Raw genomic sequence first — 17500 nt, forward strand, 5'->3', positions numbered from 1 at the left:
CCCTCATAGTCCTCGTCTCGTATTCCTTCTTCATTTCAAAACTTCTAATTTTTAGTTTAAAATTCTTTGAATGAAGGAAATGTAAATTCTGTTACAACTTGTGACTAATGCTTATGGAAACGAAGATGAAGTCAAACTTAGCCGAATCGAACATCAGCAAACTTTTGCCAGTTGCAGTCGCGAGATAGATTTCTTAATCTCTCTCTCTCTCTCTCTCTCTCTCTCTCTCTCTCTCTCTCTCTCTCTCTCTCTCTCTCTCTCTCTCTCTCTCTCTCGTTATAAGATTATATTCTAAAGAAATGAAAAAAATCTGAAAATTAAGAATGAAAAGGTGAAAATCTCCAAAATTCAGAGACCCCTTAATGTGGTGAAAGGGTTTGTGTATCGCCATGATCAGCAAAGCTATACTAGATATGACCACCCATACTAGGTTGGTTTGCTGTGAGCAATCAGACCAAAGTCTCCAACCATCCACAATTTGCAGTCGGCTAGCCTGGCGATGAAAGCTGGCCAAAGCCCAAGCATTTCATGTCTGAGACCTTTGTCCTGCAGTAGACTGGAAACCGCTGCATACGTAGGCCTACACGTACTTCAGTCCTAGAAGGGACATTATTATTATTATTATTATTATTATTATTATTATTATTATTATTATTATTATTATGTTACTTTAAAAGCACTCGGACTGGGAACCCTTCCTGTTCTTCCTCTGAATTGAGCGATAGTCTCATATTATTTCGTCCGGTCCAGTGAGTAATTTTCTCCTGAATTGAGCGATAGTTTCATATTACTTCGTCCTTTGGAATGAGTTAGAGGCTTTAGGAAAGATTTTGGCGCCAAGTCGCATGATATGGCAATTGGACGTTAGTGATTTACTTATATATATATATATATATATATATATATATATATATATATATATATATATATATATATATATATATATATATATATATATATATACTGTACATATTTTCAACAACTAATGTAGCCGTTTCTTGTCCACTGTAGGGCAAAGCTCTCAGACATGTCCTTATTCATGTCTGGGGTTTGGCCAGTTTTCACCACCACGCTGGTCAGTGCAAATTGGTGATGGTGGGAGACTTTAGTCTGCTCGCTCTCAGCAAACTAATCTAGTATGGGTGGGCATGACTTAGTATAGTTTTACTGATAATGGCGATACACAAACCCTTTCACCACGTTAAGGTATCTGCACTTAGAAAGGATATATATATATATATATATATATATATATATATGTCTTATTTATAACTGTAATCGAACAGTTTAACATGTTTTTTTCAAAAAGGCCCATAAAAGAAACACAGGAAATATGAATAAATCACACTATATTTCGGTCAATAAACATCGACCCTCTTCAGGATGTAAGGTAAAAGTGAGAATTACAGTGGAGAGTGACGGTTTATATATGAAAGCAAAAGGGTGTGTTCAATTGTTCTATAGTTGTTATAATTGCTGGAAGGATTAGCCAAATTTAATTACATTCAGGTGCGTGTTCTTATTGTTGAGCCGCTTGGAGGAAGTCTTGACCTCTGATGCATGTCTGGTGGTCGGTCTCCGTGGATTATCTTCTTAATGATAGGGTTGAGAAGAGTATTGTCCACTGTGTCAGCTTTCCATTGGCCCCCACATAGGTTCATTGTGTTTGATTGATTTATGATGGCAGATTCCAGGATTTTCCTTCTGTACGGACAGGTACTCTTAAAAAGCAAAGACGACTCACTCCAGTTAATCTGGTGCCCTAAATCCCTAAGGTGAATGAAAAATATATATATATATATATATATATATATATATATATATATATATATATATATATATATATATATATATATATATATATATATATATTCAATAGATTTAATTTTAGTATCCCTTATAATCGTCATATCATCGGATCAAAGAATTCGTTTATTTGTTCTTTTTAATATATTGCAACGTCTTTTGTTTGTAGTTTAGGGTATTCATTTCGTCTATAGTGGGCGAGTCCATTGATGATTTAGGGGAAAAATTAAAGTCAGCCTTCCGGGGAAAATCCATTATTGGTTTAGGGTGAAATTAAAGTCTGGGTAACTTTAAAAGTCATTACTTCAATCCCATCTGTCATAATATAGTCATAGCGTAAATTGTTAAATGAAATAGAACACAATAGCAAATAAGGAAATTTAAATATAAGGATATCTCATGAGAAAATAAAAAAATTCAGCGTTGTGTAAGACCCTTTTTCCCCTTCAATTCAAAAGTGCTGTTGCCCAAAATTGGTTCTCTGGTTTGCCGACAGATGGTGCTAGGAAATTGTTTATAGACTAAATTATCGTTAATTTTGGTTTTAAAGAATGCCTATAAATTAATCACGTGATGACGATATATAAATTACATAAAAAATATCATCTATAATCTGAACAGACATCGAATAATAATTTCAATATATTATATTTTAAATTTTTATGTGGCGAAGTCAACAGATCATAATCTCGGGAGTTTTGTGATCAAATGATTCGGATATAGAACGAAACATTCTGGGAAACACTAGATTCAAATAAAGCGTTTTGTTGTGATTCGATTTTTTCTTTTCATTTCGTCTTTTAAAAGACCCATGGTTTTGAAAGCTATTTCCCTTCGTTGTTTTAAAGGTTTAAATGGCAGAGGCAAGGGACAGTGACATTGCCCTATCGAGCAGGACAATGCCCTAGAGACTGACCTTATATAACATATGATCAGCGCCCAAGCTACGACCAAGGAGGGCCAGGCAGTGGCTGCTGATGACTCAACGGATAGACCTATAGGCTCCCTGCTGGACTGGAGTTCAAGTGCACTCAAGCTCGTTAGTTTCTTACAGTGTCTGCAACCCCACCATCCTTGTGAGCTAAGGATCGAGGCGTTTGGGGAAGACTATAGATAGCTTAAAACCATTATTTGATGTGAATGTGTTAGGAATTGTGCTCTCTCTCTCTCTCTCTCTCTCTCTCTCTCTCTCTCTCTCTCTCTCTCTCTCTCTCTCTCTCTCTCTCTCTCTGAAAGGTTGTAAGAAAATAATCTACGAAATCTATAAAACTATTCACAGTTTCTGTTCGCTAAATATATATATATATATATATATATATATATATATATATATATATATATATATATATATATATATATATATGTATATATATATATATATATATATATATATATATATATATATATATATATATATATATATATATCAACCCTAATCATATCGTGTATACCACTGCAATTATTAATTACCATATATCAGTAGATTATATTTATGATACAAGAGGATTATTTAAGGATACATACATACATACATACATACAGTACATACATACTTTATATACATATATATATATATATATATATATATATATATATATATATATCCATACTGTAAAAACACAAATACATAAATATTTATATATACATATTAAGATAGATAGATTTATATATGTCTGTCTACCTACCTACACGCAAACATACACACACACACACACACACACACACATATATATATATATATATATATATATATATATATATATATATATATATATATATATATATATATATATACCAAAAATCGAATCAGCTTAAATAAGCTCCTTATTCCTATTGTCATGGTTAGCCCTATATGAATTTGGGGCAAAGGTTACTATGGTTTGGCGCTGGGTCCTGGGAGGCCAAGCCTCACTGAGTTGCAATATGAAGCTGAAATAACTTGAAAAGCAACCAGATGGAATTAGAGGTAAAGTGGAAAGCTATAAAGTAGGTGTACCTTTCTGGTCTAGGGACTAAGGGAGGCTAGATACTGCAAAGAACCCTCAAGAAATGCCTACAGTTAACCGCCTAAGATGCAATAAAGGTACTAGCCTCTCAAGGGAAGTCTGCTAAAAAATATAAGAACTAGCATTTGCTGTTTAGCTTATTTGCTAAAGGAAATAGGCATATTTCCTAAAAGTCAGCCTAGGCCTATGGTGACTTTACGTAGTTGAGGTATGGCTGAAGGAGGTGTTCCTTCTCTGGGAATAATAGTTATTCCTCCAAGGTTTCCTACCGTCTAAGTTTATGCAAGCATGTACGTACATACATGAATAATATATTCCTACCAAAATAATTGATAGAAAACCAACTTCACCAACTACTCCACCAACATCACAATTACTTCAACATTTATTATCATTTATTTTATGAAAATGAACATAAAAGTAATTACTTTTAAATACGAAACATGAATAAAAATCTTATTTAATATTTAAGCAAATAAAAAACAAATTCGCCATCTTCAAATTTTGAATCTGTGGGAGAAAACTCGTTAAAGCTGGGCTCATTTGACTCGATGGAACGGTTTGAATCAGCTGATCTCATAAAACAACCTGCTAGTGTCATAATCCGTCAGACTCGTCAGTGTTGCTTTGAAAGTGATCAAGTGTGGGTGTGTGCGCGCGGTTTTTTATCTCGTTTCGTATATGGAATAAATAAAGGACTTTTTTAGGCAGCCTACACACGGAGCGTTTTTTCGACGACCGTCTTTTACAACGATCGTCGTAAAAACTGCCACTACCTACACACGGGGCGTTGTTTTGTGGTTCAGTTCGCAGTGCAGCGACAGCAGTCGAGGAAAAAAGACTGTGTTATTTGTCGCAATGGATGAGGAAATTGAGGATGTTTTGATTGCATACTCAGCATACAGAACACTCTACAAGAGAAAGAAGAGGAGAATGTGGATACACCCATTGCTAGCTGTTAAAACCAGATATTTCCCCAATTTATTTGCTGAACTTAGAAATGATGAAAATAAGTTTTTCAACTATTTCCGAATGTCCAAAGATTCGTTTGATGAACTGCTGAGTCACCTACAATCATCGGTGGAAAAAGAGGACACCAATATGAGACAAGCAATAAAACCTAGTGAAAGACTGGGAATAACTTTAAGGTAAGAAAACAAAGCATGTGTTAACCATTATCTATTTACTTGAAAAACAAAATGCAATCAAAGTACGGCAATGCATAAGTTCTCTAATATTCATTTACCTAAGATAAACATTACCAAAAATACCCCGAAGCATACGTTTAACAATAGGCCTATCCATTTACTTGAAAAATAAAATGTAAGAAAATTTTACAATGTTTAGGTTCATCGAAATACTTGAACTTGAATAACAAAATGAAACAAAAACTAGAGATTCTGGTAGTGCATGACATCCATAAATTCTGAGGATTCAGAAAGAAATGAATCAACAGGTGACGCTGGTCCCGGCGCCACAGTATGAGTAGTAGCTTGCACTGTTTGTGATTGAGTAGTTTGTACAATATTGCAAGGGATCAAGTTTTGTGATGCACACATCGTAATGTGTCCTGAAGCAGTTGATTGACGACTTGCTATGTCACGTTCGCGCATTTTTCTCTCTTTGATTTTTCGAATGGAATACAGTATGTCTGATTTTACTTCAAAAATCTCTGCCTCAGTGAAATCAGTCATATTGGGGTAGAGAGACTCACAAAATTTTACAAAATCATTACTAGATTTGTTCTTGCTGGCATCTATGAAACCTATAAGTTTATCTTCGACTAGATCTCTTTTATTTTTCTTGGGCCTAGCATTGCCTTCTTTTGGTACATAAGCTTGGATGTTGCAGGCTTCGTTAGTTGGATCTATTTCTGACCTTTCCTGGATTAAGGAGCTAGATGTTGCCCTACTTTCATAAATTTTGGATAGAAAAGATAACCTCTCTTCATATACATAAGACTTTTTGGCTTTCTTCCCTGACCCAGAGGGACACTCTTTTCTGGTCCTGGCGTATCTATCCCTGATGGATTTCCATTTAGCTTGAAGGTTTCGGCCTGAAAAGAGAAAAATAATTAGAAATTCAGTTATCAAAAGTTGAACTATGATTGATTTCATGAAAATGAACCAGTGGCGTGCAGAGAGAGAGAGAGAGGGGGGGGGGGGGGGGGGCGACGGCCCCGGGCATCCAGCTGAGGGGGGCATCCAATCAATGGAAAGATAAATTCAATTAATTGTGCAATTATTTTTGAAAATTCGTTAGCAAAAAAAAAAAAGTGAAATATTATGTTTATTTTGTATAATGGTTAGTCAGAGTTGTTATTTTATGTTCTAATCAGTAGACTAACTCAATTTTATGTAATATACATGTTTCTTTTTGATAAAAAGTATGTTTTATTTATTTCAGTGTTAGAAGACCAGGGATGGTTCCATGGGGTGGGGGTCACCCCCAATGTAAATTTTGAGTTGGTCAAAAATGATGTAGGCTATATATATATATACATATATATATATATAAAGTTTCTATTTTGTTTCCATCTGTTTTGTATTTTTGTCAGTAACCATTCTTATATATTTATTTTTGGAAGGGGGGGGGGGGGCGCATGAACTAGCCAGTTGGCCCCAGGCATGACAAGACCTCTGCACCCCACTGATATGAACCTGTTTCTTCAATGCTCATTTCTTGTTTTTAGGTACCTTGGAAGTGGATGCTCGATGGCTGATCTACACTACTCGCATAAGATTGGGTACAGCACAGTACAGAGCATTATAAAAGAAGTATGCAGTCAGATTTGGAACGTTCTTTTGAATGAATGTATGCCTAAACCATCACAAGAAAATTGGCTTCGGATTTGCACCGATTTCGAAAAAAATGCTCATTTCCCCAATTGCCTAGGGGCGGTTGATGGAAAGCATATTAGAATTATAAAGCCATCAGATTCAGGAAGTCTATATTACAACTATAAAAATTTTTTCTCATTAGTTTTGCTTGCTGTATGTGATGCAGATTATTGTTTTACTTATATTGATGTAGGATCGTACGGTAAAGAAAGTGACTCTCTAACATTTTCAAAAATTCTGATTTCTATCAGTTACTTGAAAGCAATAATCTCAACATTCCTGAATCTGCAACAGTAGAAGATCAGCGGGGACAAATCCCTTATGTTTTCGTTGCAGAAGAAGCGTTCTCGCTATCACAGCAAATACTGCGGCCCTATTCAGGAAATCAGCTAACTGAGATAAAGAAGATATTCAACTATCGCTTATGCAGGGCAAGACGTTACATTGAATGTACATTCGGCATATTAGCTAATAAATGGAGGATATTTCACAGACCTTTGAATGTATCTGTAGAGTTAGCGGAAATTATAACCAGAGCTTGTTGCATACTGCATAATTTCGTACGAAAGCGTGACGGACACCGATATCATGACAGTGCAAACAATCCCAATGATAAAACAGGATTGGGGAATATACTATCAGCTGAAAATGTTCAGGGTGGGAGAAATGCCAATAAAATAAGGGACTCATTTGCTTCTTATTTTGTCACTGAAGAGGGTGCTCTCCCATGGCAATATGAGAAAATGTAAACAAATGTACTAATACAAACTTGTAAATTCACCAAATAAAGTATGTTTACTTACATATTTCATTTTTTTCCTTCTCACTTTGGTCCTTGAAATTTTCTGACATTAGTTCTCCAATTTCCGCCCATGCTTTTGCCCTCTTTTGTTTGTCCTTATAATCATCATTACTCAGATCCCAGATACAGACTCTCTCTTCTACTAAATCAATAAACAATTCGTAATCTAGTTCGTCAGCCATAATCAAGCTTACCTGCAAGAAATAGGATACAAATCTGAAAACAGCATGCGTCATTAGGCCTAATATAAATAGAGACACTGATAATAATATTCACTTCTATATTGTCTCTACACATAAATTTTTCAGCAATTTGATCTATATTTCACTAAATAAAAACATAAGTCCTATGATAACAAAAACGAACGAGTACAAAATCACAACGAGACGCTCCATCTGTAGCAAATACACACCTGCCACTTGCAGAGCAGTGCAAATAACGACTGAACTTTAGCAGGATGACGCCCGACGCTTCAGCGTCAAAATGACGGTCGTCTTCTTGACGCCTCGTGTGTAGGACACCGTCTGCTAGCACAGTTAGCTAAAACTGATCGTCGTTTTTGACGATCGTCATAAAAGACGGTCGTCGAAAAAACGCTCCGTGTGTAGGCAGCCTAACAATACCCCTAGCGAAGGCCCCACCAGTGAAAAATAGCCCAGTGTGGAAATGAATTAAAGTAGAAGACTGTCGAGCTCTAGCGGAACTAGAGCTCCAGTCCAGCGATTGCCTTCAAGAGTCCAAGTAAGTATTTTTGTATTTGTAGGTCCTGTTCATTTTTGTATTTTTTTGTATTTATGAACAGATGGATCTATTTATCAGGTGTAATTATTATTGATATTATTATTATTATTACTACTATTTTTATTATTATAATTATTTTTATTATTATTTTTATTTTTATTTTTATTATTCATTATTATTATTATTATTACCTGCTAAGTTACAACCCTAGTTGGAAAAGCAGGATGCTATAAGCCCAGGGGCCCCAACCGTGAAAATAGCCCAGTGAGGAAAGTAAACAAGGAAAAATAAAATATTTTAAGAACAGTAACAACATTGAAATAAGTATTTCCTATATAAACTATAAAAAAACTAAAAAAACAAATGGAAGAGAAATTAGACAGAATACTTGAACCTTGCCTCTGAATTGTAGACAATGCTCTTTTACATGGGTCTCTTGCTTCTAGTACAGTATTATTATTATTATTATTATTATTATTATTATTATTGTTATTGTTATTGTTATTAGGTACAGACAACCCCAGTTGGTACATGTATAATTGTTCCGTAACTGAAATACAAACCACGCTATTTAGTATGGGTAATTACTTTCGGCGTAGCTGAAATGACGACCCATTAGAATTTTAACGAGGGTTTACTACCCCACCGCTAGTTAGCGGGGGGTAGGGGAGGGTAGCTTGCTACCAACCCCCCTCACACACCTGTGCTTGAGCTCACTTTGCTCTCGGCTCGGGTGGTAGTCGGACGTGTCCGCTCTCACCCTCGCCTCTCTGACAGCCATTAATGTCTTTTTGCTTTCTCTCCTTCAGGTTTGAGTGTGAAGTTGGTCTCTGCGAATATGCGCACCTGTCCTGGATTACCCGACCGCCCTTGTGGAACATTCATGTCGGCGGTCGAGACGGACCCTCACACCCTTTGCCCTTACTGTAGAGGCTAATGGTGTGATAGTGGTAATAAGTGTGGTGAGTGTAGGGAGTGGTCTACCTCCCAGTGGGAGAGGTTTTCTCGGCGACTTAAGAAGAAGTTTAGGCGGGATATTTCTCCTTCGAAGTTTTCTTTGAAAGGAGAAAATCCCAAGGACTCTTCTTCCGTTGCCCAAACCTCCGAAGCTCCCACTCGATCGGTCTCTTTCGAGAGACCGTCGAGGACTTCCCATCCTCGGGAGTCACGTGAGGTGAGACGTTCCCCAACGCACCAATGGGGGAAACCCCACCTCGCACTGGAAAGTCTTCTTGGGTAAGGGCGGCGAAGAGCCTACCTCCGTCGTTGTTGGAGTCCTGCATCCCTCCCAGGAGGGAGTCGAAGGATTCTAAAACAGTACCGAAATCCTTGACAAGACTTAAAAATGGAGCCAGCCAGTCACTCGGAGAACGTCCGCGATTCTCCCCAAGAAAAGCCTTTGGGGACAGGAGACTTCGCTGCGAGTCCATCCGGAGGAGAGCTACAGGAGTCAGAACATGCATTTTGGCAAGTTCTTACCCTTATGAGGACTCTCAATAGGTTTGCTGACCCAGAGACTCCCCCTTGAGAGGGCAAAGACACGGTCTTGGACCGAGTATTTGGGACTTAAAAACCCTCTAAGGCCAGTGCGGCTCTGCCCTGGTCTCGGGGTTAAGATTACCAGGGACAAGATCGCAGTCCAGCTCTCTGAGCTAGCCTCCTCCAGCCGATCCAGTGCCGGCAACAAGCTTCTCCCACCTCCTCGCGTTCAGCAGAGGAGGTACTTCGAGATCTTAGAGGAGCCTTGTTTAGCTCTTCCCCTTCACCATTCTTTGGAAGAGCTTTCCAGGGGAGTCCCTCTTGAGAGACACTCCAACTGCCAGTTCTCATTCTCGGTGACTGAGATCTGGTTAGGGACCTTAGGTATCCTGATACGTTCGGAGGATTTCTCCAAAGAACGTACCAGGAAAGCTATGGAGACCTTTTTACTCTCAGGCACTCGCACGATCAAGTTTCTGGCCCACCAAGTCTCGAACTTGTGGGCGAACACCACCCTGAAACGTCGGGATGCGGTGGCTGAGAGGTTCCTTCAGAAGGTCCCTAGCACCGAGATAAGCAGGCTCAGACATTCTTTCGTGGAGGGAACGAATCTTTTTGAGCCTAAAGACGTGGAACATGCTGCTGAGAGGTGGAGGAAGTCCCACCAAGACTCCCTCCTACATAGGGCTTTGACATCCAAGCCCTATAAGCCTCCAGCACCCCAGCAGCCCTGTCCTACCAAGACCTCGAAACCGACAACGGCAGCGAAGACAATGGTGTCTAAGCCCGTTCCTGTCAAGGACAGGAAAGGCAAGAAGGCCTCCAGGGAAGGGAAAAATCCTAGAGGGAGCAGCCGAGGCCGCAAACGCTAGGATTGGAAGTCCCCCTGCATGTCCACCAGTGGGGGGATGCCTACAAAGTTGCGCAGACAGGTGGCAGCAACTCGGGGCCGATTCCTGGACGATTTCCGTAATCAGTCAGGGATATCGCGTCCAGTTCACAACATCTCGACCTCTCCTGACGACGAATCCAGTGTCATTGAGCTTCCTTGCCATGGGATCAGCAAGGGGGCAGGCCCTTTGGGCAGAAGTCCAGACCATGTTGAAGAAGGGCGCTCTCCAAGAGGTGCTCGACGGGTCCCTAGGCTTCTTCAGTCGACTTTCTTGTAAAGAAGGCGTCTGGAGGCTGGAGACCAGTCATCGACCTCTGGGCTCTGAACAAGTTTGCCAAACAAACTCCGTTCAGCATGGAGACCGCAGACACGGTCAGACTCGCAGTAAGACCACAAGACTTCATGTGTACACTGGATTATGAAGGACGCGTACTTTCAGATCCCAGTCCATCCGTCTTCAAGGAAGTACTTGAGATTCAGCCTAGACAACAAGGATTACCAGTTCAAGGTGCTGTGTTTTGGTCTCTCCACAGCACCACAGGTTTTCACCAGAGTGTTCACCCTTATATCGTCGTGGGCACACAGGATCGGCATCCGTCTCCTCCGTTATCTGGACGACTGGTCATCCCTTCTTCAACACCGAGAGAAACTTCTGGGACTTTGCCAGGATCTGGGGATCATGGTAAATCTCGAGAAGTCCTCTCTGCTTCCCACTCAAAGGCTGGTTTACCTAGGCATGATTATAAACAATCTCCACAAAGCCTTCCCATCAGACGACAGGATAGCTAGGCTGAGGAAGGTCGCAAGCCCTTTTCTCAGACGAGAAGAGCTTCCAGCCCAATCGTGGTTACGTCTCCTCGGTCACCTCTCATCTTTGGCTCGTCTAGTTCCCAACGGTCGCCTCAGGATGAGATCCCTCCAGTGGCGACTCAAGTCCCGGTGGAATCAAGGTCATGATTCCCCGGACGTCATGATCCCTATGGGACGTGCGGAACGGACGGACGGACCTTCAGTGGTGGGTGACAGACGAGAACCTACAAAGAGGAGTGGATCTTCTCGTCCTCCCCCCAGGATTTGATGCTGTTTTCGGACGCCTCAAAGAAAGGGTGGGGGCCCACGTTCTACACCACAGGACCTCAGGCCTGTGGTCAGAATCAGAAAAGTGCCTCCATATAAATCTTCTAGAGATGAAGGCCGTTTTCTTGGCCCTTCAACAGTTCCAACACTACCTGGCGGGTCACTTTGTGGTGGTGATGAGCGACAACTCCACAATAGTGGCTTACATCAACAAGCAAGGAGGTACCTTTTCAAAGCAGGTATCCCATCTTGCAGTAGAGATACTGAGATGGACCGAAGTCTACTCGATTCCACTATCGGCAAGAGGAATGTGCTCGCCGACAATCTGAGCAGAGCGTCTCAGATAGTGAGTACCGAGTGGTCTTTGGATCATCTAGTAGCCAACAAAGTTCTGACTTTGTGGGGTTCCCCGACTGTGGATCTGTTCGCGACAGCGTTGAATTTCAAGCTCCGGCTATACTGCTCCCCAGTCCCGGATCCCAAGGCGCTCTGGCAAGATGCCTTCCAACAACGGTGGGATAACATCGACGTGTACGCCTTTCCCCCGTTCTGTCTGATGAGGAGGGTGCTCAACAAGACCAGAATATCGGTCAATCTTTCAATGACCCTCATAGCTCCGCTATAGCATCACACGGAATGGTTTCCGGACCTTCTGCAACTCCTAACGGAACTTCCGAGAGAACTCCCTCCGCGACACGATCTTCTCAGACAACCACATGCCAACATCTTCCACAAAGCCGTAGCTTTGCTACGACTTCACGCCTGGAAACTATCCAGCATCTCCTCGCTGAGAGAGGATTTTCGCAACAAGTTGTGATCAGGATGTCTGGACATGTGCGAAAATCATCCGCATCTGTCTACCAGGCAAAGTGGAAAGTCTTCTGTGGTTGGTGTCGTGGAAGGGGTATCTCTCCACTCGATGCCACTATTCCAGCAATAGCGGAGTTCCTCGTGTATTTGCGGGAAGAAATGCGCCTTTCGGTCTCGGCGGTGAAAGGCTATCGCTCAGCCTTAAGTCTAGCCTTCAAGCTCAAAGGAATGGACATTTCTTCCTCGCTGGAACTTTCCCTACTCATACGAAGTTATGAACTTACCTGCCCTCAGTCGGAAGTGAGACCACCTCCATGGAACGTGGTTCGAGTTCTCAGGTCTCTTAAGAGACTTCCCTATAAACCATTACGCCAGGCTTCAGATCGCCACCTAACTTGGAAGACGGTGTTCCTACTAGCTTTGGATTCAGCCAAGCGAGTCAGTGAACTTCATGGTCTCTCGTATGACATCGCCCATTCAAGGGGATGGGCGAGGTAACGTTCTAATTCGTCCCTGAGTTTATTGCTGAGACTCAAAATCCGGGGGTGGCGGACCCTAGGTTCGACTCCTTCCAGATTTCGTGTCTCCGTTCTGTAACAGATGACCAAGACCATCTCCTACTGTGCCCAGTAAAGAGCTTGAGGCTGTATCTCAAAAGAATGGCTGCAGTCCGTCTTCAGGTGCAAGCATTGTTCGTTAGCACTGGGAGGACTAAAAGGAAGGTCACCAAGAACACCATCCCGGCATGGATTCGTAGTGTGATCCATCTGTCCCTGAATCCAGACCCTCCCCCGCCACATCTCCCTAGAGCATATGATGTCAGGGGCGTAGCTACGTCCCTGGCCTTCAAGAAGAATTTCTCAGTGACGCAGGTTCTTCAGGCTGGGGTGTGGAAGCGTCAGACGACCTTCACAGCCCAGTACCTGCAAGACGTGTCCCACAGGAGGCTCGATACGTTCTCTATCGGCTCTGTGGTGGCTGCACAACAGCTGGTTCAAAACCTCAGGCTCCTTACTGGACAAGTAGCAGAAGGTTGAGGACATTGTTACCCGGTCTTAGTCTGCATGAATGAAAAGGTTTGTCTGGCCCTTATTCTTTTCTTCATCTTCCCCTCTCTTGGGGAAAGCAGCCTCCTGGGTTCTCTGCACAGCTGACCTTAAACCACTGCAGGTAAACCATGTTTCCTTTTGTTCCTAGTATTAAGGTTAATACTGTCACGTCCCCATACCCTGACGAGGTGGTATTGGGAGAGTCCTAGCCTAAAGTTTCCATCTAAAGGACTACAGGTCAACTTCCTAAGACGAGTTACACTTTATTATACCTTCACACACAGCTTGCGTAGGCCGCAGTCCTTGCGTAGAAAGGTTCTAGCAAGGTGCAGGGACTCCTTATTGTTAAGTGCTGACACTCAAATAATGAGCGCCCAGGCAAAGCCAAAAGCCAGTACTGGCTGGGACTTTCCCCCCTTCCTAATGGGTGAATCACCCCTATTAAATAGCGTGGTTTGTATGTCAGTTACGGAACAAATGACAAATTCGTAGATACAGTAATTTGTATTTTTCCTAACTATATAAACCTTAGCTATTTAATCAAACTTGCCCGCCAGCCCTATCCCTGTGGAAGTCCTACCTCCAAGCAAAGTGAGCTCAAGCACAGGTGTGTGTGTGAGGGGGTGGGGTAGCAAGCTACCCTCCCTACCCCCTGCTGACTAGCGGTGGGGTAGTAAACCCTCGTTAAAATTCTAATGGCTCGTCGTTTCAACTACGCCGAAAATAATAACCCATATTAAATAGTTAAGGTTTGTATAGTTAGGAAAAATACAAATTATCTACGAATGTGTCATGTTTCTCTCTCTCTCTCTCAGAACACTCCTGAAGCAAAATTGATTTTCAGGGAAAGTATGAGCATATAAAAATATATTTTGCTTCAATTATTCAGAGGCATCCTTGCACTCTTTAGGAACTGTGTGCGAGCACCACTGGTTAAGAATCAATGCTCTAGTGCATTGTCAAGTTTTTGTTACCACTCTATAAGAATTAAATAAATTGTAGAGTATATCTTGTTCAATATATTTAGTTTTAGATAACACACATAATTGTCTCCTTTGTGAGAGGAGTTTCCTACTGACTGTAAAGTACAATACTGTGCTTGAACTTTTATATGTGAACAATGTTTATAAGTCCATGCGAGGCGAATTAATTTTTGTCAAGACTATTGATGTTAGTCTCCTTTCACACACTTTTATTTATTTTTTTCCCCTGCCCTTCTACCATTGTGCTTTTATAACTGGGACTGCAGGGTTACTTATAACGATATGAAATATGATGGTAATAGCAATAATTAAAGAAAACTATACTTATAACATACTTTAGTACCCCTCATGACGAGATGAAGACCTCGGCTCTGTTCTGAGCAGTAGGTGATATGGTGTACAGGATGCATTGGTCCTAGTCTCTATGAGTTTCCTAAAAAAAATCCTTACATTACAGAGAAAGGATTAATGAGAAAGAAAGAAACTTATCCCAAAGATAAATCTCTTTTGTAAGAACGTATTCTCCTTTTTTGTGTGGGGCTTGGATAACTAATGAGTGATTCTTAATAACTCTTACAGTTAATAAGCTATTGAATTTTTCTGTATACTGTCTTTTTTTTTCTCACTTACAAACATTCTTTTTGCTGTAACTTTTCCGTGCAAGTTCATGGGCTTTTAGTCTACTGATGTTTGAATAAATGTTCCCACTTCAGTCCAAGACCTGAGATTAGAAACTGCACTTGAAGTGTGTCAGTAATCAGCGCCTTCTTAGGAAAAGGTTTATTTTGGTCTTCTATTTACAAAGAAAACATTCATGGTATAGATTTAGAGATGAACATTACCTTAAAGAAAATCAGCAATGCCTCATGAAGTTTGAGTCCTGCAGTCAATGTCTGAGATTCCTTTAGGGAGAACCGCTATCCGTCAAAGATATACTTTAATAAGAGAAGTATGTCCACTTTGCTATGGTCTGTCAACAGTGGTTGGTCTTATCAGGTTGTAGGTTCCTGAAACACACCTTCCTTCACAAAGCAAGAGGAGATGATTTTCTTGTTTTAGAATGTACAGTATGTTATAGAAAGCAGTTTGGATCCACTGAACCACTAATTTCTCCCTTCTCCACGGACTTTACGATCTTGGCCTTGTTCTGTCGAATCTTATGATCTCTGAAAGTGATGTGACGTATGAAGAACAATACTCTTTCATATTCCTTCTCTACCCTTCTTACTGTTCTCTATGCTTTATTATGATTCTTATGTCTACAGTGCTCTTTTAAGCATGAATGCAGATGGAACCTCTACCTTCTAAGTTGCGGAAAAATGTGTTGCTTTGATAATGAAACTTTAGATTCTAGACTGCTTTAATTGAGGGTGGGCTTGTGATTCACTGTTCTGTACTGTATGAATGTATTAAAGAGAAAAAATTAAATATGCAAACATTTAATGGGGCAGTTTAATATACTTGTAGTGCAGTAGCATCATTTTTTTATCCCCCATATTCCATTTTTGGGAGTTATTCTGGTTCATTGTTTATGCACACATATTTTTATGCATTATGAGGCTTCATCTGTGGTGGATAATGGAGGAGGGTGGGCAAGGCACCCTAGCAGTACCAGCTGAACTCAGTTGAGTCCCTTGTTAGGCTTGGAGGAACGTAGAGAGTAGAGGTCCCCTTTTTGTTTTTGTTTCATTTGTTGATGTCGGCTACCCCCCAAAATTGGAGGAAGTGCCTTGGTATATGTATGTATGTATGTACATACAATATGAAATGCATGTGTGTGTGTGATGGTACTTTTATAATGCTTGATCATCAAGATAGTGTTTAAGGAGGCTAGAATTTTGGTAATTTAGCTCCTGAATGAATTAGTGTTGCATTTATAGATTAAATTATTATTTTTATTGTTATTATTATTATTTGCTAAGCTACAAACCTAGTTGGAAAAGCAAGATGCCATAAGCTCAGGGGCCCCAACAGGGAAAATAGCCCAGTAAGGAAATGAAACAAGGAAAAATTAAATATTTAAAAAATAGTAACATTAAAATAAAAATTTCCTATACAAACAATAAATACTTTAACAAAACAAGAGGAAGGGAAATTGGATAGAATAGTGTGCCCGAGTGTACCCTCAAGCAAGAGAACCCTAATTCAAGACAGTGGAAGACCATGGTACAGAGGCTATGGCACTACCCAAGACTAGAGAACAGTGGTTTGATTTTGGAGTGTTCTTCTAGAAAAGCTGCTTACCATAGCTAAAGAGTTTCTTCTACCCTAACCAAGAGAAAAGTAGCCACCGAACAATTGCAGTGCAGTAGGTAACCCCTTGGGTAAAGAAGAATTGTTTGGTAATCTCAGTGTTGTCAGGTGTATGAGGATAGAGTAGAATCTAAAAAGAATAGGCCAGACTATTCGGTGTATGTGTAGGCAAAGGGAAAGAACTGTAACCAGAGAGAAGGATCCAATGTAGTACTGTCTGGCCAGTCAAAGGACCCCATAACTCTCTAGTGGTAGTATCTCATCGCAGTGATATAAAGTATTCGACTTATTTGATATACCGTAGGCTATACTTCTTATTTGCATTTAATAGATTGTATTAAACTTTGTGTATGTTTGCATAGACTAGTCAGCGTAAGACAAGGATATGGGATTAGTATAGTAAAGCCTTGGCTAGGTATATATTATTCATTTGACCACAGTTTTGACATATTTGCACTTCCTTGGTAATGATGTCAAACAATGGTTTATATAGTTGTATTCAATTTATTGCTATTTAATGTACTTCGGCGTCAGCCTCGCTTTGGGTTTATTTGTGGTTTGACTCGGCTTATTATGCGATTAAAATCAGGATTTGTCGTTTTGAGATTTTCTCAGGAGTTATATTGCTTGTAAAATCTTTATAGCATTGAGTAATAATATTAAGCTAAAGCTTACTCCTCTTGGTCATCTACACACATACACAGAGCAGTCTTTTTTCTTCCCCACCTTTGTTATCCCTACATTAAGGGGTCGGTTGCCTTA

At 40.3% G+C, this 17500-nt stretch overlaps 1 protein-coding gene and 1 pseudogene across 1 annotated transcript; one reads left to right on the forward strand and one right to left on the reverse strand.

Moving 5' to 3' along the window:
* The first annotated feature begins 4520 nt into the window (after positions 1–4520).
* LOC137637327 (uncharacterized) lies at positions 4521–7454 on the forward strand (annotated as a pseudogene).
* On the reverse strand, positions 5006–8051 carry LOC137637328 (uncharacterized). The gene is made up of 3 exons (XM_068369566.1): positions 7867–8051; positions 7456–7648; positions 5006–5868 (listed from the first exon to the last, which is right to left on the reverse strand). The coding sequence occupies exons 2-3, from the start codon at positions 7634–7636 to the stop codon at positions 5204–5206; spliced, it is 846 nt and encodes a 281-aa protein (XP_068225667.1). The 5' UTR covers positions 7637–7648; positions 7867–8051; the 3' UTR covers positions 5006–5203.
* Between the last annotated feature and the right edge of the window lie 9449 nt (positions 8052–17500).

This window comes from Palaemon carinicauda, unplaced genomic scaffold, assembly GCF_036898095.1.
Source record: "Palaemon carinicauda isolate YSFRI2023 unplaced genomic scaffold, ASM3689809v2 scaffold661, whole genome shotgun sequence".
NCBI lineage: Eukaryota > Metazoa > Arthropoda > Malacostraca > Decapoda > Palaemonidae > Palaemon > Palaemon carinicauda.